This window comes from Mus pahari, chromosome 9 (genome assembly GCF_900095145.1).
Source record: "Mus pahari chromosome 9, PAHARI_EIJ_v1.1, whole genome shotgun sequence".
In the NCBI taxonomy this organism is placed as follows: Eukaryota; Metazoa; Chordata; class Mammalia; order Rodentia; family Muridae; genus Mus; species Mus pahari.
This window is the reverse complement of record NC_034598.1, coordinates 74,756,836-74,784,236: the sequence shown is the minus strand read 5'-3', so window position 1 is coordinate 74,784,236 and position 27,401 is coordinate 74,756,836. Positions and strand designations below refer to the sequence as shown.

Below are 27,401 nucleotides of genomic sequence, written 5' to 3'. Positions count from 1 at the left end.
TGGTAAATAATATGTGACTAAGTAATAGTAGTTGAGTATTTAACTTGTCAGTCTGGTAAACAGTTGTGCTTAATGTGACTTGTGTATCTAATAGTTTGTGTGCTTACTGCAGCTACCATATTTACAAGAATAATTTGCTTGTCTTATAGACGTTTTTATGTGTATTGTGTCATTCTTTTTAACTTATAAAATGTTGAAAATACAGAGTTTGAATAATCATTTTGGAATGTGAGTGTGCAGTTTCTGGATTCAAAATATAGTCTAATGCTATTTATATTCTTATTTACAAACCAAATTTTAGGAACTAGACAATAAAGAAAAGAAATTAAAACATTTAGAAGATTCTCTTGAAGATTATAACAGAAAATTTGCAGTGATTCGTCATCAACAAAGTTTATTATATAAAGAATATCTAAGGTATTTATATTTTGAAAACTTCATAAATATAGTTTTACTATTATACTGGCAGTCACAAAAGAAAGTATTAATCCTTCTCCACGTAATCACTGTCAAGAACATGTTTAAACATGTTTCTAAACTAGTTTAGTGATCTTAACTCTCTTTATCTGGGACTGATAAGAGTTTAGTCAGATTCCAGCATTTGGCGTGTGAGGCACTGAGCAAGTTGCTCTGACTTTACTGTCTGTGTCTTTCATTCTGAGAAACTTTAAAGCTCTCATAATCTAAATGTATCCCTCTTGTGGTTAAGACTTTATTCTGTTTACTTTATTCTCTTTTTAATCATTATTGTATTTGTTACAGTGAAAAGGATATTTGGAAAACAGACTCTGAGATGATAAAAGAAGAGAAGAGAAAATTGGAAGATCAAGTTGAGCAGGATGCTGTGAAAGTGAAAGAGTATAATGTAAGTACAGCTCTTGAGCGCCGTTCTGTCTGCAGGTAAACATGAGGATAACTCAGTTCACTCAGTAATGTCACTGTGGTTTTGTCCAGAATTTGCTCAATGCTCTTCAGATGGATTCAAACGAAATGAAGAAAATGCTCTCAGAAAACAGTAGGAAAATCACCGTTCTGCAAGTGAATGAAAAGTCCCTCATTCGGCAGTACACAACCTTAGTGGAAATGGAGCGGCATCTTAGAAAGGAAAACGGGAAACACAAGAATGACGTCATATCCATGGAAGCCGAAATTACTGAAAAAATTGGAAGTTTGCAAAGATTCAAGGTATTTCTGACTTATTTCTTTGCTCAGGAACTTTTTGGGTCTGAAGATAGTAAGGATCATGTGCATGTATGACCAGGGCTAACGGCTAATGTTTACTGACATTTGGTGTAATTACTTCATCCACTTTTTGTAGGAATATTTAAATTGTTGACATTTCTCTCCTAAATATTTTTAGTGTACATCACTACAGTGGAAAGCTTTTGTTTACACAACTGAAATAATGTTATTCTACTGAAAACACTGACAGTTTTCCCTTTTTCCTAATGTGTAGGCTGTATTCAGTTTTCTTTGGTTTTCTAGGATTTGATGATGAATAATGCATTTATTGAATTTGATGGTTACATGTCCTAAATCCCAAATATGGCAACCAATTTTGCTTTGTTATACTTTTCTCTCTGAAGAATATTTAATTGATCTATTTTATTTTGATTTTATCAAGTTTCACTCTGAGGCCTGGGTTTGATTCAATTTAAATAGTTTTAGCAAGAATATATCTTAAACAATAATCATTAGTTCGAACAATATCATGGTTTGGATGGTGTTTAATATGGGAATTACATAGTTTTTGATGTACACCTTCATTTTTAAGTGGTAAGATTTTCACATGATTTAAAGAAAGGCTCCTCTTCTATTTTTCTCAATAATTTTAGCATTTATGATTATAGTGCCTGGTATAGGTGTTCACGATTTTCCCATTATGTTAGTGTTTTTACATTCTTTAGGAAGTGGAAAACTTCTTGTCATTACCCAGGGCATCTTATTCTGAAAGTGTATCCCCCACTGTAAACCAGGACGAGTGCTTTGATCTCTCCTTCTCACCACCAGTTATAGAAGGCAGGTGTGTGCATGTGTGTACAGGTGTAGGCAGGTGTGTGCACAGGTGTAGGCAGGTGTGTGTACAGGTGTAGGCAGGTATGTTTGCATGTGCACAGATGTGGGCAGGTATATACACATGTGTGTGCTCTGGTTCTGGGGTAATTTCTTTGTTTCCTCATAAAGTAGTTCTGTGACTATCATGAGAGCTTCACAGACTTTTAAACAGTAGGCACATCTTACTCAATTGTTAATTCTCATTAGGAGGATTTGATGATGTATGTTAGTTATTTTAGCAAGGACCCATTGTTTTTTAAAACCTAGCTTGATGTGTTTTCTAGACCTAACATACATACTACTTCTGCTTGGTTATAAAGTAATCTAATTCCTTAAGGATCCCTGTTTTTTCGTAGAGAATATTTACATACCCAGAACTTATTACACCATGTCATTGCTTTGAGAATATCATTGCTCTCTTTCCTTGGACAACATGTAGTGTATATTTTTAGAATGTGAATTCATATTTAACTTTGTAGCTTTATGTTCTTCACTATTTTACATACAGCTGAGAGATTAAGGTAATTATTTATATATATATATATCATATATTAATTAAAAATAATAACAGCTATAATACATCTTAATATATCATAAAACTGCTTTAAAGTTCTTATGTTCCTTGGAATCTATCTCACTGTCTTAGTCAGGACTTCTATTCCTTGATGTTTCTACAAACATCATGACCAAGAAGCAAGTTGGGGAGGAAAGGGTTTATTTTGCTGTTCATCACTGAAAGAAGTCAGGACTGGAACTCAATCACGTCAAAAATCGGGAACTGATGCAGAGGCCATGGAGGGATGTTCTTTACTGGCTTGCCTCCCCTGGCTTGTTCAGCCTGCTCTCTTATAGAACCCCAGACTACCAGCCCAGAGATGGCACCACCCACAAGGGGACCTCCCCACTTGATCACTAATTGAGAAAATGCTTACAGCTGGATCTCATGGAGGCATTTCCCCAAATGAAGCTCCTTTCTCTGTGATAACTCCAGCCTGTGTCAAGTTGACACACAAAACCATCCAGTATACTCACTGAACATACATTGGCAACAATAATGTATTCTAGTAACTTGAAATGATACTTTTTGCTTTCAATACTAGGATTTTTTTGAACTGAAGTGAATATATAAAACATTTGTATTTTCAAAAGATTTAGTGTGAAGTGTCTAGCTGCTGCCCCTGCCCTACTATCCAGATGACAGAATGTCCTACAGTTAGCTCTTCTGTAGCAGAAACAGTCACATGCATCTGGACTTTCACATGAGAGCTTGCTCTCTCAGATGAGGAAGTTTTGAGAATTACAAATGTTCTTGTTTTTATTACTGTGGCTTTTAAAAAAATTGGACTCTTCTGAAGTTTTGCCAGTACAGAGAGTGTGAAAATTATGAGCTGGAGTTTCTGCCATCCTCCTTCTTTCTTCTTTCTTCAACCACAGTTTTTAGGGTTTGTGATTATTTTTTTTTATAGAAAATAAGAAAAGGGAATATTTTAACAGAAGCAAAATATAATTCATGTCTTTTATCCAGCCTTCATTGCAGAATGAAACCAGATCCCTATAAAGTAGAATAGTGTATACTTATTTACATGAGGAGAAGCTGTTTCAATTAGATATAAAGTTTGCTATACTCAGGAATGAATTAGAACTACAAGTGCCTCATCTCCCCTTCATCAGTTTGGTTCTCTATTGCTCCCATGATCTTACTGTACTTTCTTATCATGGAGCATCTCACTGGAAAGAACTGAAAAGAGTCCTGGCACCTTGTTTGTGTTAATCAAACCACCTCATGCCGTTCATTAATAACTTTTCAGAGCTATCAGAGAATATTGTGTTACTCCTCTTTCCAGGACTCTACCAAATACCTCAGATTATTAAACTGAAAAACAGAAAAAGTTTGTTTTGGTTCAGCTACTCGAAGGTTTGGGAGTATGGCCTCATTACCTTTGGACTGTGGTGGCATGTGAACATTATAGTAAGAGGGCGGGTAATAGTGACCTTCTCGCTTTATAGCCAATTATAACAAAAGAAAAAGAGGGCACAAAGACAGAGTCCCTGTAATCCTCTTTGAAAGCACACCCCAAGTAACCTTAGATTTTAGGCCCCACGTCTTAGTTGGAGCGACTTCCTGATAGCACCGTGCTGGAGAATAAGATTGTAACAAGTGCCTTTGGGGGAATATTCTATATTAAATTATAGCAAACATGAAATAAGTAAATTAAATCCTTATTGTTACTATTTAGATATTTTAATCAGTCAGTAACAAGAACCAAAGGTTGAGTTTGTGTCACTTGAAGAAAGCAGACGTAGACAGCATACATTAATTCTGTCACTTAAACTGCCAAATGCTTAGTGGATTTTAATCTTCTGCGACTTAGAAAAGGTATCCAAAGATGACTTCTGTTTATTATACTTTCTCAAATTAATTGTACTTCCCAAAAGGACTCATTTAAATCCTTAATTAAAACTTTCCAAATATTGTTTCCTATGAAAGAATAACATAGGAAATATTACACATTTTTCAAATGGCTTTCAACTATTTTGCTTTCAACTGAATTTTCTTTTTAAAAGGTGACTAAGGCTTTGCCAGAAAAAAATATGCAAAGTTAACTTGATGTATCCCTTTTTTTTTTTTTTTCAGGAAATGGCCACCTTCAAGATTGCAGCTCTTCAGAAAGTTATAGATAATAGTGTTTCTTTGTCTGAATTAGAACTAGCCAATAAGCAGTACAATGAGCTGACTACTAAGTACAGGGACATCTTGCAGAAAGATAATATGCTTGTTCAAAGAACAAGTAACTTAGAACACCTGGAGGTGAGTGTCTAGGACCTTTAAACCTTTTATTCGGTCATTCACTTTCAGGGCATCCTGGGGTCTCTAGGGATTCTGCTGATTTCAAATGATTAAAATTAGTTCTTATTTATCTAATAATGCTGGAGGTATGATAACAGTTATAATCTAATTGTCGTTTGTCCTGGATATCAATGCATATACCAACATGTGACATACTATGTATTTATAATTGCAAATGACTTGACGTGACTGTATCTAGGTCATCCTCTTGTATGATTCAGCTAAGCCAAACTTCTTCCATGGCACAGCTAAAATGCTATTCTGTATCCATTTCTTTTTCTGACCCTTTCAGTGTCCCTAGATTCTGTTTGTTATGATGGATTTATTTGACTGTGGATGCATTATTAGTGGCATTTCCTAGATATTGGATGAGCTTTCCAGTTCTCCATCCTTTCATGTTATAAAAATACTGAAAATCAGGGCGGGGATGGAGGAGATAGCTCAGTATATAAAAGCATTACCTGACAAGTCATTTGGATCTTGGAATGCATATGTCTTTGTTTCATTTTTGTTTCCATACTAAATCACTTCAACCAAAACAACTTAAAAAAGGAAGGGTTTGTTCTGACTCATAGCTCATGATAGCATCTATCATAGTAGTAATTCAACCTAGCAGGATCTCAAAAGTGCTGGTCACATTGTATCCACAATCAAGACACAAACCAATTAATGTTTTCTATTGCTCAGCTTGTTTTCTGCATTTTATATAGTCATTTCCACTAATAAGGACATGAATCCTGTCCTCACGGTCAAGATAGGTTTTCCTATATTAATTAATGGAGCCAATTATTATGGACCCTTAATACTGTTGTTGCAAGAAGGGAGTCAGCGAAAGGAAAAGTGCCTTGCCTAGAAGCCTGCGGCCAGCTGGTCTGCAATATATAGCAGAGGCAGAAATGACAAAAATACACTGCTTATTTCAAAGTGAACATCTAGAACAGACTTCCAAAAGTTGTTCTTAGACCTCTGCACATATGTTATGTCACATGTGTGCCTACCCTCATACACATGTCTCATGCAGCCTAGACATTCTGTCATGACTCTTAACCTTCTTTATATTCTTGGTGTTTTGTGTCGATGTGGATGTGTGTTTGTATGTGTGCGGCACATTGCCTTGTGCAGATGAACATACACGTACGTGCATGTATGTGCATGTGAAGACCTGCAGTTGGTGTTGGATATCTTCCTCAATTGCTCCTCACTTTTTATTTAGTGAAATGAACCTGGATTTTGCCAGTTCTGAGTAGACTACCTAGCTAGTGTGCCCTGAGTGTCCTGTCTCTGCCTCCTGGGTACTGAGACTGGAAGCTGCTAACCCGTCTACAGAGCTGTTTCCCTGCCTCAAAAAAAAAAAAAAAAAGATTTATTTTGCTTTTATGTGTATGGATGGTTTTGTTTGTTTGTTTGTTTTTAATCTGTGTATGTCTACCACAGGTTATTGGATCCTCTGGAACTGTAGTTACTGATAGTAACAGTGCTCTTTCCATTCTAACTCCCTACACTGTTTTTATATAAGCAAACAAGGGTTTTTGTTTGGTTGGTTTTTGTTGTTGTTGCTGTTTTTGTTTTTGTGTTTTGTTTTGTTATTCTTCTCTGTAGAAATAGAGGCACGTGCTACAGGCTTCTCTGTAGAAGTAGAGGCACGTGCTACAGGCTTCTCTGTAGGAATAGAGGCACGTGCCTTTAGGCTTTATCTCCTTTAAGATCCACAAGCATTGAATAGAAAACAATTTAGTTGTTCACAAGCTCTTACTTGCTTAGGGAAACACAGAGAATAAATCAAACATTACATTTCTAACGACTTCCACAAAATAGCTTGAGTCATTATGTATTAATACTATCCTGAAATAGTATTTTCTGTTTTTCTAATGCTAAAAATGAGACTCTGAGCTCCATATCTAGGCTTCAGTTAATAGTTCATTAAATTTTATTCACTATCGTTATTGTGTGCTCTCTCTCTCTCTCTCTCTCTCTCTCTCTCTCTCTCTCTCTCGTGTGTGTGTGTGTGTGTGTGTGTGTGTGTGTGTGTGTCTTTAGGTCTAATCATTTTCAGGAGTCAGTTCATGGTAGGGTCCAGGGATGGAACCCAGCCTGTGAGGTTTGCTTCTAATTGCTGAGGCATATTATTTGCTTTCAATGAATCATTTTTTTTAATTTAGTTTTTCTGTATTCTCAAAGAAATTTATTTTAAATTGCTCCTTAGCATTAATATATATATATATATAAGTAAAACAATGTGCCTATACTGAGGCTGGAGGGAAAGCACGGTAGCTAAGAATGCTTGCTGCCCTTGTTGAGGGCCTGAGTTCAGATTCCAGCATTCATGGTCAGGTACATGTCTGTAACTCAAGATCCAGGAGCATCTGACCCCTTCTGCCTCTGGGCACCTGCACTCACATGTACATACTACATACACATACACACACATGCATAATTAAAGTAAAAGTGTTTTAGAAAGTTCATATACCTTATGATTTATTAACTGTCTTTTAACTTATATGGTATTAATCATTAATTCATCTCATGCTTGATAAACACCCATGTCCTCCACTTGCAATGTGACAAAACTGCCTGCAAAATTTAGTGAATAAAATATCTATTTTATTCTTGCTGTGGCTTTTGAGTGTTAGAACTCATCCAGCATGCTACAGATAGCTTATATTTGTTCTGCAATGTCTGATATCTAGGCTAGGAAGAATTGAAGGACTCAGAATGACAAGTCAGTGGAAACTGTGATCATATTGTATTGTATGAAAATAAGTTTCTGCCATGGACTGGGCTCAATCTGCCCACCTCAATCCGTGGGAATCAGGGGTTCCAGCAGGTGGACATAGAGTCAGAGAGAATGGGGTGACAAACAGATAGGACACAAGGGAGTGTGCTGGATGTGAATGTAATTTGTCAAATTGAGCACCAGACTTTTAATACAGAAGAAAATAGGGAAGTTAGGTGACACATCAGCAAGGTACAATGAGGTTACTGGATGCTTAATGACTCTTAGACAAAACAGAGGAATGCAAACACAAAGACTGGCAGGAACTGGGCAATAGAACAACTGGGACAAAGTCAGCTCTATCTAAGGTCAACTATATTCTTAGAAGTCAGGTATGAGGTCTTTACACTCTTGGGGCAAGGGCTTTCATGCCCAAGTCATGGTTCTAATTACGGAGTTCTGCTCTAGCTAACCTTCTCATGAATAATGCAATACTCTAAAACCACAGCCCAATCTACTTCCTAAACTATTGTAAATTCCTGTATATGGGAGCAACTTGGCTTTTATTCTAAGTGATAGTGCGGGAGGACTTTCTACTAATAGTAATGTAATCTGCTATACATAGCTATAATAAGAATTCTAAACTTACTTTGCTAAACTTGCCCTGAGATATCTAATTCTATGTAGTAGATAGTAATGCATGATTTCTTGCACTATCTTTCTTACAATACTAGAAGCATCTCTGAATGTTACTGAATAGGTAACATTCTTACTGAATTCCAAGCCCAGGGTTGGCTCAAGGACTACCTAGGGCATTGGTGAAGGCCAGGAAGTTCCATTATGCTTAGGTATTTGGCAAGTCATTGCTTGGAGGCACCTATAATAAAACAATACTGAAAGGAAGCACACAGATGCTATGGGATGCCACAGTTCCAGGAGACTAAGTTTCCGTGAAACTTTTCACCTCTGGACTGCTTCCAGGTTTCTAAACCTGTCAAGCAAGTCACTACTGGAGTGGATGTAGCAACTTTCAATAAAATGTTCCATTGAAAAATGGCTGAATGGGCGTGGCAGGGGTAATGGGGTCAGTGTGAAAACTCACTCACATATATGGCCCCCAGCCAGGGCTCAGAGAAAGGTTGATTTCAGGTGGGCTTTTCTCCTAGAGTGTGTGCCTGTGAGTGGAGCTCACAGCCTGATACTCTCAGTGTAGTTCCATGTCTCAAGCTATTGTCTAAATAGGAAGATAGAAATTGTGATGCTTTCTATAACTTTGGAAGAGGGATGCCATTCTTTATTGTCTGTTGCTCAACAAAGCTTCCAAAATTGACTTAAAGACAACATAGTCCAGTTCCCATCACTCAGTATTAGAGATTTTAAAAGATTTGTGACCCCTTTAAGATTGTAAGTTTTTTTTTTAATAAACAAAATAAACAATTAATTTTCTTCTGGCCTGCTTAACAGCTACTTCAATCCTCAGTATTTTAAGTCTATTCTTTATACTATGGAAGCCCATCATTTAGTTGTAATAACTGTTAGAGACTGGTGTGGATATACACACCTTTAATCCCATCACTTGAGAGTTAGAAACAATTAGATCATGAGTCTGTTGCCAGCCTAGACTGTATACAAATGAGTTTAGACTGTCTCAAGCAAGCAAGCAAAAGTAAGAGTGAGCTTCACAAGAAGTGGGAATCTGTTAGTATTTTCTTTGTCTCCTATACTTTATTTAATTAATTTATAATTTTAACATTATAATCACATCTTTTATGGCCTATCTTTAATGGTATTGTCTAAACCTTGTTCATTGCAGTGGTTTCTCATACTGCTATCTCCAGTCTTAAATCTCCTTTAATTTACTACCACTAAATGATTGTCATAAACACTATCATCATGTCACTCATTGCATATTTAGGCTTCAATTGAATGGCAAAAGGTTACATTATTTCTCTATTTACCTTAGGTAATTTCTTGCTCTTAGAAACTTCACAAATTGTTTTAGCAGCTGAGCTCCTAGGTGCCTGCAGCGTGGTTCTTTCTTACATACATTCTGTACATCTGTTTTGTAACCAGGTTTTCTCTCTTTTCATTTATTATCTTAGTAATTTTCAAAGCTGTTTTATTGCTGTTTCCCCCTCCCCCTACCACCCCTACTGAAAGAAATTTTGTTTTCTTCTTTATGGCTGTTACCTATAGCAATACATAATTCTACTATTCATGCTACATCATGCCCTCCTTTAGTGAAATGTAAGCCTCTTATGAGGAAATGTATAATGCATTTCCATGTGAGTTTAAAGTCATGGATTACTGATAACTTATTCTGGAAGGAGTTTTGAGGGATGGAATTGAGAGAGAATATAAATATAGGGCCATGGTTATAGTGATCAGGAAAATGTTGATACCTTTTAAGAGTAAAGTGTCATGAAAATGTAGACTATAAAAATCAGATTTCAAAATATAAAGAAATAGTAGAAGAACAGAAAAAGAAAGACTGAACAGATAATATGGAAGTCAGGAGGGAAACTGGAAAATTGAGAGGTGAGGAGAAGCAGATATAAATTGTGATAGAGTGAACAAGAAGATTTGTTTTTATCTTTTTATTCTTTAAGCACTAAGATACTATTGAAATTGGGGGAAATTAGAGGGTAGTAAAGAAAGACAGAACAGAAAATGCCTCTGATATCTGGCATAATGACTAAAGACCTAGGGTACAGGGAGGATAGGGTATGAGCAAGGCCATGGGAGGTGAAGGCAAAAAGGGAGTAGCATGGTATTTATTTTTATTTTAAAAAAATCACAGTGTCTTGCTTCCCATCTCCAGTCACATCTTACTCACTTTTCTCCACACTCAACTTCATGTTCTTTTGCTTTCTTTAAAAAAACAAAACCAAAACAAACAAACAAAACAGGAAAAATAACAATTTTCCACCCAAAAGGAAGAAGAAAATCAACAGTCAAGAAAAACAGCAAAGGAGTGAAAATTAGTGAGGAAGAAAACACACACACACGTACACACACAGTGCATACACACACACAAGTGTACACACACACAAAGTATACACACACACACACAAGTGCACACACACAAGTGCACACACATACACACACACACAAAGTGCACACACACACCAAAGTGAAAAAAAAGAAAACCTCAGTATATTTAAAACACCCTGAGGCCTCTGTTTGTTTTTATTTTATATTCATTGTATATAAAACTTGGTGTAATTTTATTCCTTAACAAAACAATCATATTTTATTCATTTTTATCTTGTATATTTCATCATAACATCCCCTTTTGTTTCCCCAGTCCCTAATTTTATTAATTTTTTAACACTGTAGACTATTGTTGATTAGCTTATTTTCAAGTTACTGTGCTAAAGTGCAAGTTTTGCAGATTGCCATGGAAATGATTTCAGACTGGGTCGAATTTGCATCTCAGAGTTCAGATTAGGGATGTGCAAAAGTTAAGTCCAGATAAATATTGCAGATGCTGCTGTCCTAGGTTCTTCTTTGTTGCTGTGATAAAATCCCCTGTCCAAAAGCATCTTATTGAGAGCTTATTTAAGGGACATAGTGAAGGTAACCACTTATGATTAAGGGGATTCAAGGCAGCAACTTGAAATAGCTAGTCACATCAGGTGCACAGTCAAGAACACAAACAGGTGTAAGCACTCTAGCTGGCTTGTCTTCAGCTTGATTTCTGCACGCTTACCCAGATGAGAAATTGCCTCCTAGGTAGTGGTTGAACCCACAATGGATGTTGTAATCAGTATTAATGAAGTTAGTTAAAACAATCCCCCATACAGGTGCCCACAGGCCCACCTACTATTGACAATACTTCATTGAGACTCACATTCCCTGAATTCCAAAATCTGAAGTCCTAGGCTCTTCGTTTTGCTTGGTGTTGCAGAGGTCTTCTAAAATCCAGTCTTTTCCTAATTGAACCTTGTTTTCCTTATCTGCTCTTTCCAGCTCTTGTCTTGCTTTAGAGCAGTGGTTCTCAACCATCTATGTGATGATTCCCAACCATAAAATTATTTCCATTGCTACTTCATAACTGGAATATTGCTACTATTATGAATTATTATGTAAATATCTGTTTTCTGGTGGGTGTTATGTGACCCCTGTGAAAGATTCCTTCAATCCCCATAGGAATTGCAACCCACAGGTTGAGAAACACTGCTTTAGAGCAGTTGAGTTTGCTGAACATTGTCTCTTTTCATGGTCCATTGATTGTCAAGACGGATTTCTTCTCATACTTTTGATTGTAGTATGAATGCTGCTCTTACATAGATATGCCTGCTTCCTCCCCTCTTGTTCTGAAGCATGTATATTTGTTTCCTAGGTCTAGAAGGTTTTTTTGTTGTTGTTGTTTTTGTTTTTGTTTTTCGAGACAGGGTTTCTCTGTGTAGCTCTGGCTGTCCTGGAACTCACTTTGTAGACCGGCTGACCTCGAACTCAGAAATCCACCTGCCTCTGCCTTCTGAGTGCTGGGATTAAAGGTGTGCACCACCATGCCCAGCTATAAGTTTTTGATACCGTTTTTAATTTACCTTCTTATTGTCCATCGTTTGTTATACCCTCCCCCAACTCCTATCACACAACACACACACACACACACACACACACACCACAAATGGAGAAGCCTGTAAACTATGGGGTTTTGGCTTATTTCTTTTTATTGTTAATATCTAGTACCTGCCTCAGATGATGTGGTAAGGATATGCACCTAAGTGCCTGTATGAATGAGGCATGGAGGCTCTAGTTTATGAAAGTTGGGAAAACCCTCGCTCGTCCTTATTAGTTCAGATGGGTAGGTACCTTCAGTGGTAAAAATGAATGCGTGGCAATCTAGAGCCAGGTGTTTCACACAAAAGAGTTTGATTATTCTCTCTCTCTCTCTCTCTCTCTCTCTCTCTCTCTCTCTCTCTCTCTCTCTCGTGTGTGTGTGTGTGTGTGTATCTCTCTCATGTTTATATGATGTGTGAGAAATTATAATTTGTAAACATTTCTAGATTTAGCTAATTTCACTTTGTGATTTTTTTTTTATTCGCATCTTTTTATAAGAGGTTTATTTAGAGTAAAACATAGGTTGTGAGTTGCAAGGGTACTGTGTAAAGTCAAGGCAATGCAGTGTCCCTTCTGTGGCTCTCATCCTCATTGCAGTAAAGCTCATCTGTGATGTCTGTCTTCTACGCAGTGTGAAAATGCATCGCTAAAAGAACAGATCGAGGCTATCAGTAAAGAGCTGGAGATTACAAAGGAAAAACTCCATACCATTGAACAGGCCTGGGAACAAGAAATGAAGTTAGGTGAGTCTTATTACCCTGGGAATACTAAGTGTTAAATATCTAACAGTGCTCTTTTGGTTTTTGTTTTGTTTTTTCTTTTTTTACTGAAAAATTCTTTTTTGTAGCAGAATACGTAGATGTAGTGTTAAAACCATATGTTATAAATTTATGATTCAACACTAGCTGTTTCTATTTTTATTTTTTATTAATTTATTTATTTACTTTCCATCCTGATTACAGCAACCCTCCCTACTCTTCTTCCTATATCACCCTCACAAATCCCTCCCCCATTGCCTCCTCCCCTTCCCCTTAGAGAGAGGAAGCCCCACTTGAGTACCACTCTGCCTCTGCCCTGGGACACCAAGTCACAGCAGGACTAAGAGCATCCTCTCCCAATGAGGCCAGACCAGGCAGTCCAGCTCAGGGAAGGGGCTCCAATGGCAGGCAACTGAGTCAGAGAAAGACCCAGTTCCAATTGTTAGAGAACTCACATGCAGACCTATTTTCACTTTTATTACAGTAAAAACTAATGATAATTTTGAAATACATGTTTTTCTGAATACAAAGTTTATGTGTTGTATACTATCTGATACCTTTTACCTTGAACTATCAAAGAAAATTTGAGGATTTATATTGCTTATATTTGCAGCAGTATATCATCATAATTCTCTTATATGTTTTTATTTTTATGTATTTTAAATAATAAACTTTTCTTGTTATATACTACACCAATTTAGTAGAAATTTCAAGTATTTCCATATTTTAATCATTTTTCTTACAGAAATTTATCCAGTATCATATTGTTTGAGTGATTATGATTATAGCATTAGATTTTTTACTTTTGCCATTATTTAGAATGCTACAAAGATCTTCATCTATACTTGATTTGCCATAATATTGAATATAAAATTGTAACGATAGTATTTGATATTGCACGCTTATAATATCCAAAATAATGCTCATGATTTGAGATTATCTTGAAGACTTTCTTAATCATATCACTTAAGATTTTACTGTTGACTTTGGTGTTCGGTAACTTTAAAACTATTGCACCTATATGTCTAAAGTCACACTGCTGTCCTGTATTGTCCCAGTGCAATTAATATTACTTCAATAACAAGTGTTCATTTACTGCTTGTTAAAAATCCTCCAAGCTCTGACAGCTCTACATTTACCTTCACATGATTACTTCAGTAATATTACAGTTTTTATTGTCATTTGATAAATGGAGATGCTTATCCTAGAAAGAATACATGGATTGGCATCAGAGAGGTAGGGATAAATAAAATACAGTTATGTCTTAATTCAGAAAGTTCATAGAACTGTACTATTTTTCACACCTCTCCTGAATTATCTTTTGTGTGTTGTATTGTTACACATAGGAAATGACTCAAACATGGATAAGGCAAAGAAATCAATGACAAATAGTGACATTGTTTCTATTTCAAAAAAAATCACTGTGTTGGAGATGAAGGAATTAAATGAAAGGCAGAGGGCTGAACACTGTCAGAAAATGTATGAGCACTTAAGGACTTCATTAAAACAAATGGAAGAACGGAATTTTGAATTGGAAACCAAGTTCACTGAGGTTTGATACAATTTTTATCCTGTAAATAGACATTCGATAGTAGACACTAGATTATTTCTAAAAACTTTGTGTCTCTAAGCTAGTATATGCATACAGCATTTACATTTTATGTAATGGCTTTATAGACTTTCTTTTAAAATCTCAATTGCTTTACATCAAAGGCACTTGTTTCCATAAACAAATTCTTTCTTGCAAATGGTATGGTATTGTTTTTAGTGAGAAGAAGGATGTTGTTTCTTTGAAAAGCAAGTTGTCTTCCAACCTCATCTCTTTGTTAAAAAAAAAAAAAAAAAAAAAAAAATTTCATTCTCTTTCGTACTCCAAAACCTGTTTGGGAGCTGAGACTATAGTAAGAGGCAAAATAGTTAAAAAAAAATTTCTGTTTTCACAATCTTTAATAGAAGGTTATTAGAGATACCCAATGTGGTCTGAATTAAGCAGTCTGCAGATACTCAGCACCTATGACTGAGTAACACTTTGCAGATACTAAGGTTGAGATAGGTTTCAAAGTGTACCATTGTTTTCTTTTAAGACATTTAATGTTAATAAAAACTTAATAATTTTATAAAACTTATAAAACTTTGTTAACTCACTTAAATTCTTAAGTAGTAATTAACATAATTTATGATAGAATTAGACTATTATTACATCTTTTTAATAATTTGTTCTTGTTTGTTCTTACTACTTTATACCTGTTTCTGGACTAAGGGAAAATAAGTAAGACTTTAGTACTCAAGAGACCAGAAGTTATGTGTCCAGACTGGAGCTGTAGTTCATTGACTTTAGTTGACAAAGGTCCTGACTGTTCTCAGCATAAGGTAAAATAGAATAAATAAAATAACAGTCCTGGGGAATATTTTGTTCCTGTTGCTTTTCCCATAGCTTACCAAAATCAACCTGGATGCACAAAAGGTGGAGCAGATGTTGAGAGACGAATTAGCTGATAGTGTGAACAAGGCAGTAAGTGATGCTGACCGGCAGCGGATTCTAGAACTAGAGAAGAGTGAAGTGGAGCTCAAAGTTGAAGTGTCCAAGTAAGTGCTTGAAAACAATTTCATCATTTGATGGGTCTATTTGATTTGCCTTTAAGTTCAGTTACAAATATATGGAGCAGTAGCTATACTCATTTTTTTTTTTAAAGAAGAGGATTAACATCCTTGTTGTTTTTTAACCAGATGACATAACATTGAAGAGGAAATGACATCACACAGTTTGCTTTTGCTTTCCCCTAGTGTAGTGCTGTGACTGTAGAAGGCACTAAAGCTGAGACGGAAACCATGTAGGGTCCGGGTCTTACTCCTAGTGCCTGTTTGGGGGGAAGGAGAGAGGGAAGAGTTACTTAGTAGTTACCTTATTCACTTTAAAAAGAAAGGAATTTTAACTTCTTATAAGGTTGATGTAGACATATAAATCATATATAGATTTAATTTAATTTCCTTAAGAGCTAGCTATGTGATAGGCATTGTGTAAGACATCAGACATATTAACTCATGAACACTTGCTTACTAACACTTAGGTAAATTGTTTTTCATTTGGCAGTAGAAAATACGCCCAGTTACTTTAGAACACTAAATATTTGTGCCAGGTAGATCCTCTCCACTCACTGATCTGGTCAGGTGCAGCTTTATTGCGTTATCATAAGGAGCTTTGAGTTAATGTGTCAAGCACAAATAACTAGTGGATTTGTGTGTATGTGTGTGTGTATGTGTTTATTCATGAAATAGCAGCTACCCCTTCCAACATTGAGAAATCAGTCGTTTTTAATCTTCACACTATGATTGACTTGTTTCTTTCTTCACATAAGCCTTACCTTGTAAGATGACTAACTTATAATTATTCATTTTATTATATTTTTTATGAACCACTAACTATAGAGGCCTTTTGATCAATATGAGGAAACCTGATGTATATGTCCCACTTGGCTCAAATTGTTCTGCTTCAAACCTAAGACTTTTTTATTTAGCTTTGTAATAACAGAAATCATAAGGAAAATTTGTGCAAATGTCTAATTTGTGTGTGTGTGTGGACATGTGTGTGTGTTTAAGCTAATGAATAAGTTTTAGTAAATGAATCATATTTTCTATATGTAACATGACTTTCAAATATAATATAAAGTTCTGTGTATGAAGCACTTAACTTCCATACTGGAAAAGTTGAAATGGAAATTTTACATCGACTCCTAAGTGCAGTGGCAATGGTTAACTTATTTCTTTTGTCCTGCCATTTTCTTTTTTTTTAATTCAATTTATTTATTTCCTTTACAATTCAATATCAGCCCTTCTTCTCCTCCCAGTATGCCCTCACAAAAGTTCTTCTCCCAAGCTCCCTTACCCTTTTCTTTTGAGAAGTGGAACTCCCCCCCCCCCCGGGTATTAGTCCCCCACTCCCTTAACCTCTGATCCACCATATCAAGTAGCTGTGAGACTATGCACTTCCTTCCTACTGAGCCCTGACAAGGCCTGACAAGGCTGTCCACTTAGGGGCGTAAGATCCAAAGACATGCAGCCAGGCAACAGGCTCAGAGACAACCTTGTTCCAGTTGTTTGGGGAACCCAATTGGAGACCAAGCTGCTGGTCTGTTACATATGTGCAGGGAGATTAGGTCCAGCCCCTGCTCACTTTTTGGTTGGTGATTCAATCCCTGGGAGCCCCCAAAGGTCCAGGTTAGTTAACTCTGTTGGTCTTGCTGTGGAGTACCTGGCCTCTTTGGATCTCTCAATCTTTTTCTCAACTCTTCCATAAGATTCATTGCGCTCCATCTAATGTTTGGGGGTGAGTCTTTGCATCTCTTTCCATTGACTGTTGGGTGGAGCCTCTCAGAGGACTGTTATGCTAGGTTACTGTCTTCAAGCATTAGAGAGTATCATTACTAGTGTCAGGTATTGGTTCTTGCTCATGGGATGGGTCTCAAGTTCGGCCAGACATTGGTTGACCATTCCCTCAGTCTCTGCTCCATCTTTGCCTCTGCACATATTGTAGGTAGAACACATTTTCAGTCTAAGGCTTTATGGATGGTTGGTGTTCTTATCCTTGCACTGGGAGTTCTGTCTGGCTACAGGAAGTGGCCACTTTAAGATCCATATCTGCCATTGCTAGGAATCTCATAGAGTCACCCTCTTAGACCCTCTCCTTGTCCCATGTCTTTGGCACCTCCTAGAGATTGCCCCCGACCCCCAGCTGATCTCCCTTTTATCTCCACTGCTCTTCTACCTATGTGATCTACTCCACCACTCCCTACCATCCCCTCTTCCACCCAGATCTCTTCTTCCGTCCATCTCCGATATCTATTTTGTTTTCCTTTCTAGGAAAGATTCAAACATCCTCACTTGTGTTCTCCTTGTTATTAGACTTCTTTGGGTCTGTTGATTATAGCACGATTATCCTGTACTTCATGGCTAGTATCTACTTGTAAATGAGTACATTCCATACATGTCCTTTTGGCTCTGAGTTACCTCACTCAGGATATATTCTAGTTCCAACCATTTGCCTGTGAAATTCATGATGTCTTTATTTTTAATGACTGAGTAGTATTCCTTGTGCAGATATACCACATTTTCTGAATCCATTCCATTGATAGACATCTAGGTTCTTTCCAGTTTCTGGCTATTATGAATAAAGCTGCCATGAGCATAGATGAGCAAGTGTCCCTGTGGTATAGTAGAGCATCTTTGGGGTATATGCCTAGCAATAATATATCTGGGTTTTGAGCTAGAACTATTCAGTCATCTGAGAAACCACCAAATTGATTTCCAGAGTAGTACAAGTTTGCACTCCCACCAGCAATGGAGGAGTATTTCCTTACTCCATATCCTCTCCAGAATGTGCTGTTCTTTGAATTTTTGATCTTAGCCATTCTGATTGGTGTAAGGAGGAATTTCAACTGTCATTTTGACTTGCATTTCTCTGATGACTAAGGACTTTGAACATTGCTTTATGTGCTTTTAGCGATTTGAGATTCCTCTATTGAGAATTCTGTTCTTTGTACACACTTTTTAATTGGTTTATTTGGGTTGTTGGAGTCTAACTTCTTGAGTTCTTTATATATTTTGGTTATTAGCCCTCTTAGAATTAGGGTTAGTGAAGAACTTTTCCCAGTTTGTAGGCTGCCCTATTGTCCTGATGATGGTGTCCTTTGATTTACATAAGCTTTTTTTTTACTTTCATGCGATCCTGTTTATTAATTCTTGACCTTACTGCCTGAGACATTGGTGTTCTGTTCAAGAAGTTATCTCCTATACTGCTTAAATGTGTCTGAGTTTATGTTGAGGTCTTTGGTCCATTTGGACTTGAGTTTTGTGCAGGGTTATGAATATGGATCTATTTTAATTCTTCTACATGCAAATATCCAGTAACATTTGTTGAAGATGCTCTCCCTTTTCCATTGAATGGTTTTGGCTTCTTTGTCAAAAATCAAATGTCAATAGGCATATAGGTTTATATCTGGGTCTTCAATTTGATTCCATTAGTACACTTCTCTGTCTCTATAACAATATTATGCAGTTTTTATCACTATTGCTCTGTAGTACAACTTTAGTTAGTGATAGTGATACCACCAGAAGTTCTTTTACTGTTTAGGATTGTTTGGCTATCCTGAGTTTTTTGTTTTTCATATGAAGTTGAGAATTGTTCTTTCCATGTCTGTGAAGAATTTTGTGTTGGAATTTTGATGGGCATTGCATTGAATCTGTAGATTGCTTTTGATAGGATGGTCATTTTCACTATGATTATCCTACTGATTCACGACCAAGGAAAATCATTCCATCTTCTGATATCTTCCTCAATTTCTTTTTTCGGGACTTGAAGTTCTTGTCATACAGGTCTTTCACTTGCTTGGTTAGGTTTTTTTATGTTTTCTGTGGCTATTCTAAAGAGTGTTGTTTCCCTAACTTTTTTCTCAGTCTGTTTATCATTTGTGTAGAAGATGGCTACTGATTTCTTTGAGGCAATTTTGTATCCAACAGCTTTGCTGAAAGTGTTTATCAGCTGTAGGAATTCTTTAGTAGATTTATGGGGTCACTTACATATATTATCATATCATTTGCAAATAGCAATTCTTTGACTTCATCCATTTCAGTTTTATTCAGTTGATTCCTTTAGTTGTCTTATTGGTCTAGACAGGGCTTCAAGTACTATATTGAAGAGATCTGGGGAGAGAGTGGACAGCCTTGCCTTGTCCCTGATTTAATGGAAATGCTTTAGTTTCTCTCCATTTAATTTAATGTTGGCTATTGACTTGCTATATTGTCTTTAGTTATGCACTTTGTATCCTTGCTGTCTCCAAGGCTTTTAGCTTGAATGGGTGTCAAATACATTTTTGGCATTTAGTGAGATGATCATTTTTTTTGTTGTTGTTGTTTTGGGTTTTTTTTGTTTTTCTTTCAGTTATTTTTTTTTTTTAATTTGGTGGATTACCTTGATGGATTTTTGTGTATTGAACCACAACTGCATCCCTGGGAGGAAGCTGACTTGGTCATGGTGTATGATGTCTTAGATGTGTTCTTGGATTCGGTTTGCAAGTATTTTATTGAGTATTTTTTGTGTCAGTGTTTGGAAGGGAAATTGGTCTGAAATTTTCTTTGTTAATTCTTTGTGGGACTTTGGCCTCATAGAATGAGTTTGGTAGTATTTCTTCTGTTTCTATTTTATAGAATAGTTTGAAGAGAATTAGCATTAGCTCTTCTATAAAAGTCTGATAAAATTCTACACTAAACTCTCTGACCCCGGACTTTTTTGGGGTTGGGAAACATTTAATAACAGCTTCTATTTCCTTAGGTGTTATAGGACTATTCAGATAGTTTACCTGATCTTGATTTAGCTTTGATAATTCGCATCTCTCTAGAAAATCATCTGTTTCAGTGAGATTTTCGAATTTTGTGGAGTACAGACTTTTGAAGTAAGACCTAATGATTCTTTGAATTTCCTCAGTGTCCATTGTTATGTCTCCCTCTTCATTTCTGATTTTGTTAATTTGGATACTGTCCCTCTGCCTTTGAGTTTGGCTAAGGGTTTGTCTATCTTGATTTTCTGAAATAACAACCTCTGGTTTTATTGATTATTTGTATTGTTCTCTTTGTTTCTAATTGACTGATTTCAGTAATGATTTGGATGTTTTCCTGCTGTCTACTACTCTTGGGCATGTTTGCTTCTATTGCAAATGTACTTTTAATTTGTTAATATGAGAATGCACCGGTTCCTTTATGAAGGCATTTAGTGCTATGAACCTTCTTCTTAGCATTGTTTTCATCTTGTCCCACAAGTTTGGGTATGTTGTGCCCTCATTTTCATTAAATTCTAGAAAGTCTTTAATTTCTTTCTTTCCTGACCCAGTGATCATTGAATAGAGAGAGGTGTTCAGTTTCTATGAATATGAACACTTTTTGTTGTTTCTGTTGTTGGTGAAGTCCAGCTTTAATCCATGGTGATCTGATAGTATGCAAGGAGTTATTTCAGTTTTCTTGTATCTGTTGAGGCTTGCTTTGTAATAGATTACATGGTCAACTTTGGAGAAAGTTACGTGAGGTTATGAAAAGAAGGTATATTTTGTGTGTATGTGTGTTTGGGTGAAATGCTCTATAGATATCTGTTAGGTGCATTTGAATCATAACCTCTGTTATTTTCATTTGTCTGTTTAGTTTCTGTCTTGATGACCTGTCCATTGGTGAGAGTTGGGTGTTGAGGTCTCCCACTGTTAATGTATGGGGTTTGATTTCTGGTTTAAACTTTAGTAATGATTCCTTTACGAGTGTGGGTGCCCTTGCATCTGAGGCATACATGTTCAGAAGTTAGATGCCCTTTTGATGGATGTTTCCTTTGATGAGTATGAAGTGTCCTTCCCTGTATCTTTTGATTACTTTCTAATAACTCCTGTAAGTCTGGGTTAGTGTATAGGTATTGTTTACATTTGTTGTTTTCATAGAATATCTTGCTTTGTCCATCTATGGTGATTGAAAGTTTTGCTGAATATTTGTAGTCTGGGCTGACATCTGTGGTCTCTTAGGGCCTGCAAAACCTCTGCCCAGGCCCTCCTAGCTTTTAGAGTCTCAGCTGAGTGTATAATTGGGTATAATTCTGAAATCGGGTACCTTTATGTGTTACTTGGTCTTTTCCCTTGCTGCTTTTAATATTACTTCTATGTTCTGTGCATTTAGTGTTCTGATTATTATGTGGCAGGGGGATTTCCTTTTCTGGTCCAGTCTGTAAGCTTCTTGTACCTTTATAGACATCTCTTTCTTTAGGTTAGGGAATTTTTCTTCTATGATTTTGTTGATGTTTTCTGGGCCTTTGAGCAAATCTTCTTTTAATTCTATTCCTATTATTCTTTTTTTTATTTTTTATTTTTTTTTATTTTTTTGTTATTTCTCTTTTGTTCTATTCCTATTATTCTTAGGTTTAGTCTTTTCATAGTCTTTTCATAGTGCTGGATTTAGTCTTTTCATTTCCTGGATGTTTTATGTCATGAATTGTATAGATTTAGTATTTTCTTTGACTGATGTTTTGATTTCTTCTATTTTAATCTCTTATACCTAAGCTTTTCTCTTCCATCTCCTGTATTTTGGTGATGCTTATATCTGTAGTTTCTGTTCTCTTTAGATTTTCCATCTCAGGATTGCTTCAGTTTTAGATTTTTTTATTGCTTCCATTTCCCTTTTCAGGTTTTAGATAGTGTTATTTATATCCTTCACCTGTTTGATATTATTTTCTTGCATTTCTTTATATTTATTTGCTTCCTCTTTTAATGCCTCTACCTATTTGAATGTATTTTCCTGTATATCTTTGAGGTATTTATTCATGTCCTCTTTAAAGGCCTCAATGATCTTTATAAGACTGGAGTTAAAACTCTTCTTGTGCTTCAGTTTGTTTAGGACATACAGGGTTTGTTGGAGCATGGTAGTTCCATGGCTCCATATTGCTCTCGGTCTTACTGTGTTTCTACCCTGTCCTTTATACACATCTGGTTTTCCCTGGTGTTGTATGGATGATCTTGGGCAGCAGGACTTCTCAGGAAGGTTGGGTAGATGTGGGCCAAACAATGAAGGTCAGAGTACCCTACTCTGTTGGCTGTGTCCTAGTCAGTCCCACCTCGGGTGGTAGGCAGATCCAGCTAGGATGAGTGGTTGTACACAATGCAAAGCTAGTTAGATTTGGGACCCACAAAGGTTTCCACGGGAAAACAGGACATTCTTGGGGTCCCACCAGACTCCTCCAGACCAAGGAGCAAGTCCAAAGCTAGACAGTAGTGCTCAGTGGATTGTGCAGGCTGATCCAGGCAGACCACCTGGCATGATGGGAAGATCCAACTAGGATGGGTGGTTTGGCAGGGTTCCAATGTGGGTAGTTTTGTAGTCCCCGAAGGTTTCCTCAGGGAGGTAGGATGCTCTTGGGTTCCCAGAGGGCTCCTCTGGACCAAGAAGCAATGCCAGAGCTAGGCAATGGACCTACTATTTTCTAAATAAAATGAAAAATATCTTAGGAAAAATGTGTGGGAGGAAGTGTTCTCTGACAACCTGCATTTATAAAATGTCATCTGTTAAGTGAAATTGATATAATGACTTATGTCATTAACTTTCAAAATGTATATATTATGCTATACTACAGGTTAAAGACTTTCCAGAGTAGAAGATGCTTTTGATCACATACAAAATTAGGTTTCATAAAATGGTTCAAGAGACCTTTGAAGTCTTTAAGTTTGATACAATGAAAAGAAACAAAACTAAATTGCTTTTCTCGATGGGTATCTCAAAATTGGAGCTTTTGGTATTTACTGAATTGTTGCTTAAATATGTTATCACTTTCTAGACTGAGAGAGATCTCTGATATTGCCAAAAGACAAGTTGATTTTTTGAATTCGCAACAACAGTCCAGGGAAAAGGAAGTGGAATCCCTCAGAACGCAGCTGCTGGACTTCCAGGTGCATAGTGTTAGCTCCCCTGCTTAGTCTGTTGTTTGCTAAGCTCACCTGAGACATTGTCTTTGTGGGTAGTGCTATCCAGACGGTAGTGCAGCAGCATAAAGCTGCTCCTGTTGGTTGGGACTTTAGAGAACATCTTTCATTTGAAATACCTATAGATGCATTTCATGGCTGCTGGTTGGTTAACATGCTAAGGAGGAGTAATTAGTGAATCTTTAACACAGTAAGGAGGAGTAATTAGTGAATCTTTTCTGACTATTTTCTCTTTTGTGTGTGTATATATATATATATATATATATATATATATATATATATATATATGTAGTTTTTCATATATTCCGTGTTCTATAGTTTTTAGAGAATTAAAAGGTGTTCATTATATCTATCAGAATTGTGCTGTTAATGTTATCTATGAATTATAAAGCAAAATTAGAAATTTAAGTATGCTTCATTTGTTTGTTTATTTTTAAATCTCATGTGCCAGTGTTTTAAAATTTATTCACTGAATTGTGACTTTGAGCCCATGATGTATTTGTTGGTAAATATGCATTTTTTACTGCTAGGCACAATCTGACGAAAAGGCTCTAATTGCCAAATTACACCAACATGTTGTCTCTCTTCAAATTAGTGAGGCCACTGCTCTCGGTAAGTTAGAGTCAGTTACATCCAAACTTCAGAAGATGGAAGCCTACAATTTGCGCTTAGAACAGAAACTGGATGAGAAAGAGCAGGCGCTCTACTATGCGCGCTTGGAAGGTAGAAACAGAGCCAAACACCTGCGCCAAACCATTCAGTCGCTACGAAGACAGTTCAGTGGAGCTCTACCCTTAGCACAGCAGGAAAAGTTCTCCAAAACGATGATTCAGTTGCAAAATGACAAACTTAAGATAATGCAAGAAATGAAGAATTCACAACAGGAACACAGAAATATGGAAAACAAAACACTGGAGATGGAATTAAAGTTAAAAGGCTTAGAAGAATTGATAAGTACTTTAAAGGATGCCAGGGGAGCCCAGAAGGTAAAACTTGATCTGAATGTAGTATTCCTGTGTTATATGGTAATATTGCTCTTAATGTGTAGCCTGTAAATGTGCTTAATATGCACCTGAAGTACTCACTGGGCAACTTAGAGTTTCTAAATTGGGAATTTAAGAGTCATAAGCAAGTATCTTTAGGAAAATTACTCTTTGTGTGTAAAAACATTTTTAAACATTCTAGAAAAGTTCAAATATATATAAAGTACAATAATTTTTAAATGATTCAGTATAGTCATCAGTTGATTGTTACTTTGCACAAATATTTCCTGTTTGAATTGTTTGTTTTTCTGTGTTTTTACTTGTAGATATTTATTATGTATACTGTGAGTTTTCATAGAGCTCCATTGTATTTTTTAAAGATTAGACTTTACTTTCATTTGGGAAGAGTTAAATGGCAAACAACTGTCTTGCAGTTAAGTCCTATTCCCTGTGCTAGAAATAATTACAATTTCCTTTTTTAAAAAAATATTTCTTGGGTAGATTTCTAAAAATGAATTCTTTGATATATACACACACACACATACATACACACACACACACACACACACACACACACATACACACACACACACACACACACACGCACGCACATGCACACGGATGCATATAATGAATTGTGGCCACTCTCACCTCTCTATTTTCTCCTCCTTTCCCACCTGGAACCACATGCTCCCATAAATCCTGACCCATGTTTCATATGGTTCTGTTGTCATTCTGTGACCCACTGAGCTTCCTCAGTACCATTGATGTGGTCATGGGTATGATGCTGTCCACTGGAGCATAGGAAAGTGACCAGTGACACCATCATTGCAGAAAAGGCTTGGATTTCTGTTTTTAATTTGTACCAATACCTCAATAACATGACTGCAGTCAGCACTTAATAAACAAATGACAGTGAATGAGAAATTGAAAGCAAATGTTACCAGGCTATTCATTTTGAAATAATTTGAAAAATGTTTTGTTCTAATATTCTACATACTTTAGAATATTCTATGGAAGTTCTAAATAGCTTTGCCATTAATTTTGATTAAAATCATGATCAATAATGTAGCATTTATGTTTATATATAATTTAGGTAATCAATTGGCATGTGAAAATAGAAGAACTTCGCCTCCAAGAACTTAAGCTAAATAGAGAACTAGTCAAGGGTAAAGAAGAAATCAAATATTTGAATAATATCATCTCTGAATATGAACATACAATCAACAGTCTAGAGGAAGAAATTGTTCAGCAGAGCAAGGTTTCATTTTCTATTTATTTCTGTTTCTAAAGCTTTCACACTCAGATCACTGTGTTTTAACTATGTTGTTGTGATTAGATGATTAAGTATAGTTCCCATTATAATGAGTAACAAAATAACTTGTTTCTTGCTTTTTAAACTCCCAAACATGTAAATTTACTTAGTTGTAACAGAGCTCTTAACCTTAAGAAAAAAGTGTGTCCGCAAACTTCATTGGTAAGTTAGTTTTTATTTTGATATTAGTTATTTCATTTCTTTAGTCTAGTTCCTCCTGGATGTCACTGTTGACTTAGAACACAGCATGGGGTAGAGAAAGATGTTTAAGTGACAGACGGTGCTCATAAAACACAATCAGCACACAGACTCTATTCTATTCCCTGCACTCAGATTGATTTCTCTCTCTCTTTGTATCCGAGATACTTTATGTTTATACTTTCACTGCCTTAAGATCTTCACTCACAAACATTTCCTTACCAGTGACTATAAAGGCTCCTTGGTATTGAATAGTAAATTGTTCCCATCAAGATTTCTTATATAGGGAGCATGTGCTTTCATTTTCTAAATAGTGTTTGCCATCCTCTGATATGCTCCGTATTTGTTTATTTCCTGTTTCCCTCCCTCTTCCTGGGATCCATTTCCTTGGATGACAGGAACTGAGTTTTGTTTATGACTATGCTTGCCCTGCTCCATATAGTGCTTGAGAAATGTGTGTCATATATGTGCTTGGAGTGGATGGATGAATGGGTACATGACTAGACTGAAATTCTGCCTCTGGGTTCTCACGCAAGTTTCTTGACCATTGAGTTTACTTGTTTTTCCCATAAAATAAGAGTGATAGCTGAAGATAAAATAAGCTGAAGGTAAAGTAAGAAAATGTTTATGTGCATGCTATATACTCATTGTCACTTGATGTACCTAACAAAAACAAGTGTCATTTTTTAGTTCCATGAAGAAAGACAGATGGCTTGGGATCAAAGAGAAGTTGAGCTGGAACGCCAGTTAGACATTTTTGATCATCAGCAAAATGAAATACTCAGTGCAGCACAAAAGGTATCAATACCTAATTATATTTGCTGCTTTGTACCATGGTCTAAAGCATTAACTTACAGATAGTCTCTGAATTCAATATATTTTGAACTTTAGGATGTGTGCTTTATATGAATTGTCATGAGTTTCTTTGTTTAAAGATAAGTGAAATTTAGTCTACTAATTTTGTATACAGTTAAAAGAAGATTTAATATTGTTTTCTCCATATTACACTACCATTTTTAAAGCATATTATTTCTCCTTAGTTTGAAGACTCTACAGGATCAATGCCAGACCCTAACTTGCCCCTTCCAAACCAACTTGAAATTGCTCTAAGAAAAATTAAGGAGAATATTCGAGTAATTCTTAAAACACAAGCAACTTGCAAGTCACTAGAAGAGGTAATTGGAATAATTTGCATTTTAATTAGTACATTACTTGGAATGTTTTTAGAATTTTCTAAATATTTATGTTAATTAAAGTAGCAGATTTTTGCTAATTCCTCTCTTTATTCTTATATACTATTTCTAATAGCTGACAATAGTCCATGTAGTTAATTTGAATTTACAATTCATTTGTTTCCTTCATTCTACTTTGAGGCATACTAAATAGGTAATAAAAGTTATTTAATTGAAGCTTTATAAACAATATATTGCCTTTTGTTAACTGCTATTTTCTTTTTTTTTTTTTTTTTT

General features: G+C 36.1%; 1 protein-coding gene across 1 annotated transcript in view; it reads left to right on the top strand.

Moving 5' to 3' along the window:
- Cep290 (centrosomal protein 290) overlaps positions 1-27,401 on the top strand; it is an 85,825-nt gene that overhangs the window by 26,297 nt on the left and 32,127 nt on the right. The window contains exons 22-33 of the mRNA XM_029542288.1: positions 302-417; positions 763-865; positions 955-1,185; positions 4,691-4,864; positions 12,817-12,928; positions 14,290-14,495; positions 15,378-15,529; positions 23,292-23,403; positions 23,967-24,422; positions 25,516-25,680; positions 26,623-26,730; positions 26,973-27,107. Of these exons, the coding sequence (XP_029398148.1) occupies positions 302-417; positions 763-865; positions 955-1,185; positions 4,691-4,864; positions 12,817-12,928; positions 14,290-14,495; positions 15,378-15,529; positions 23,292-23,403; positions 23,967-24,422; positions 25,516-25,680; positions 26,623-26,730; positions 26,973-27,107 (2,070 nt within the window). The remainder of the gene's footprint in view (positions 1-301; positions 418-762; positions 866-954; positions 1,186-4,690; positions 4,865-12,816; positions 12,929-14,289; positions 14,496-15,377; positions 15,530-23,291; positions 23,404-23,966; positions 24,423-25,515; positions 25,681-26,622; positions 26,731-26,972; positions 27,108-27,401) is intronic.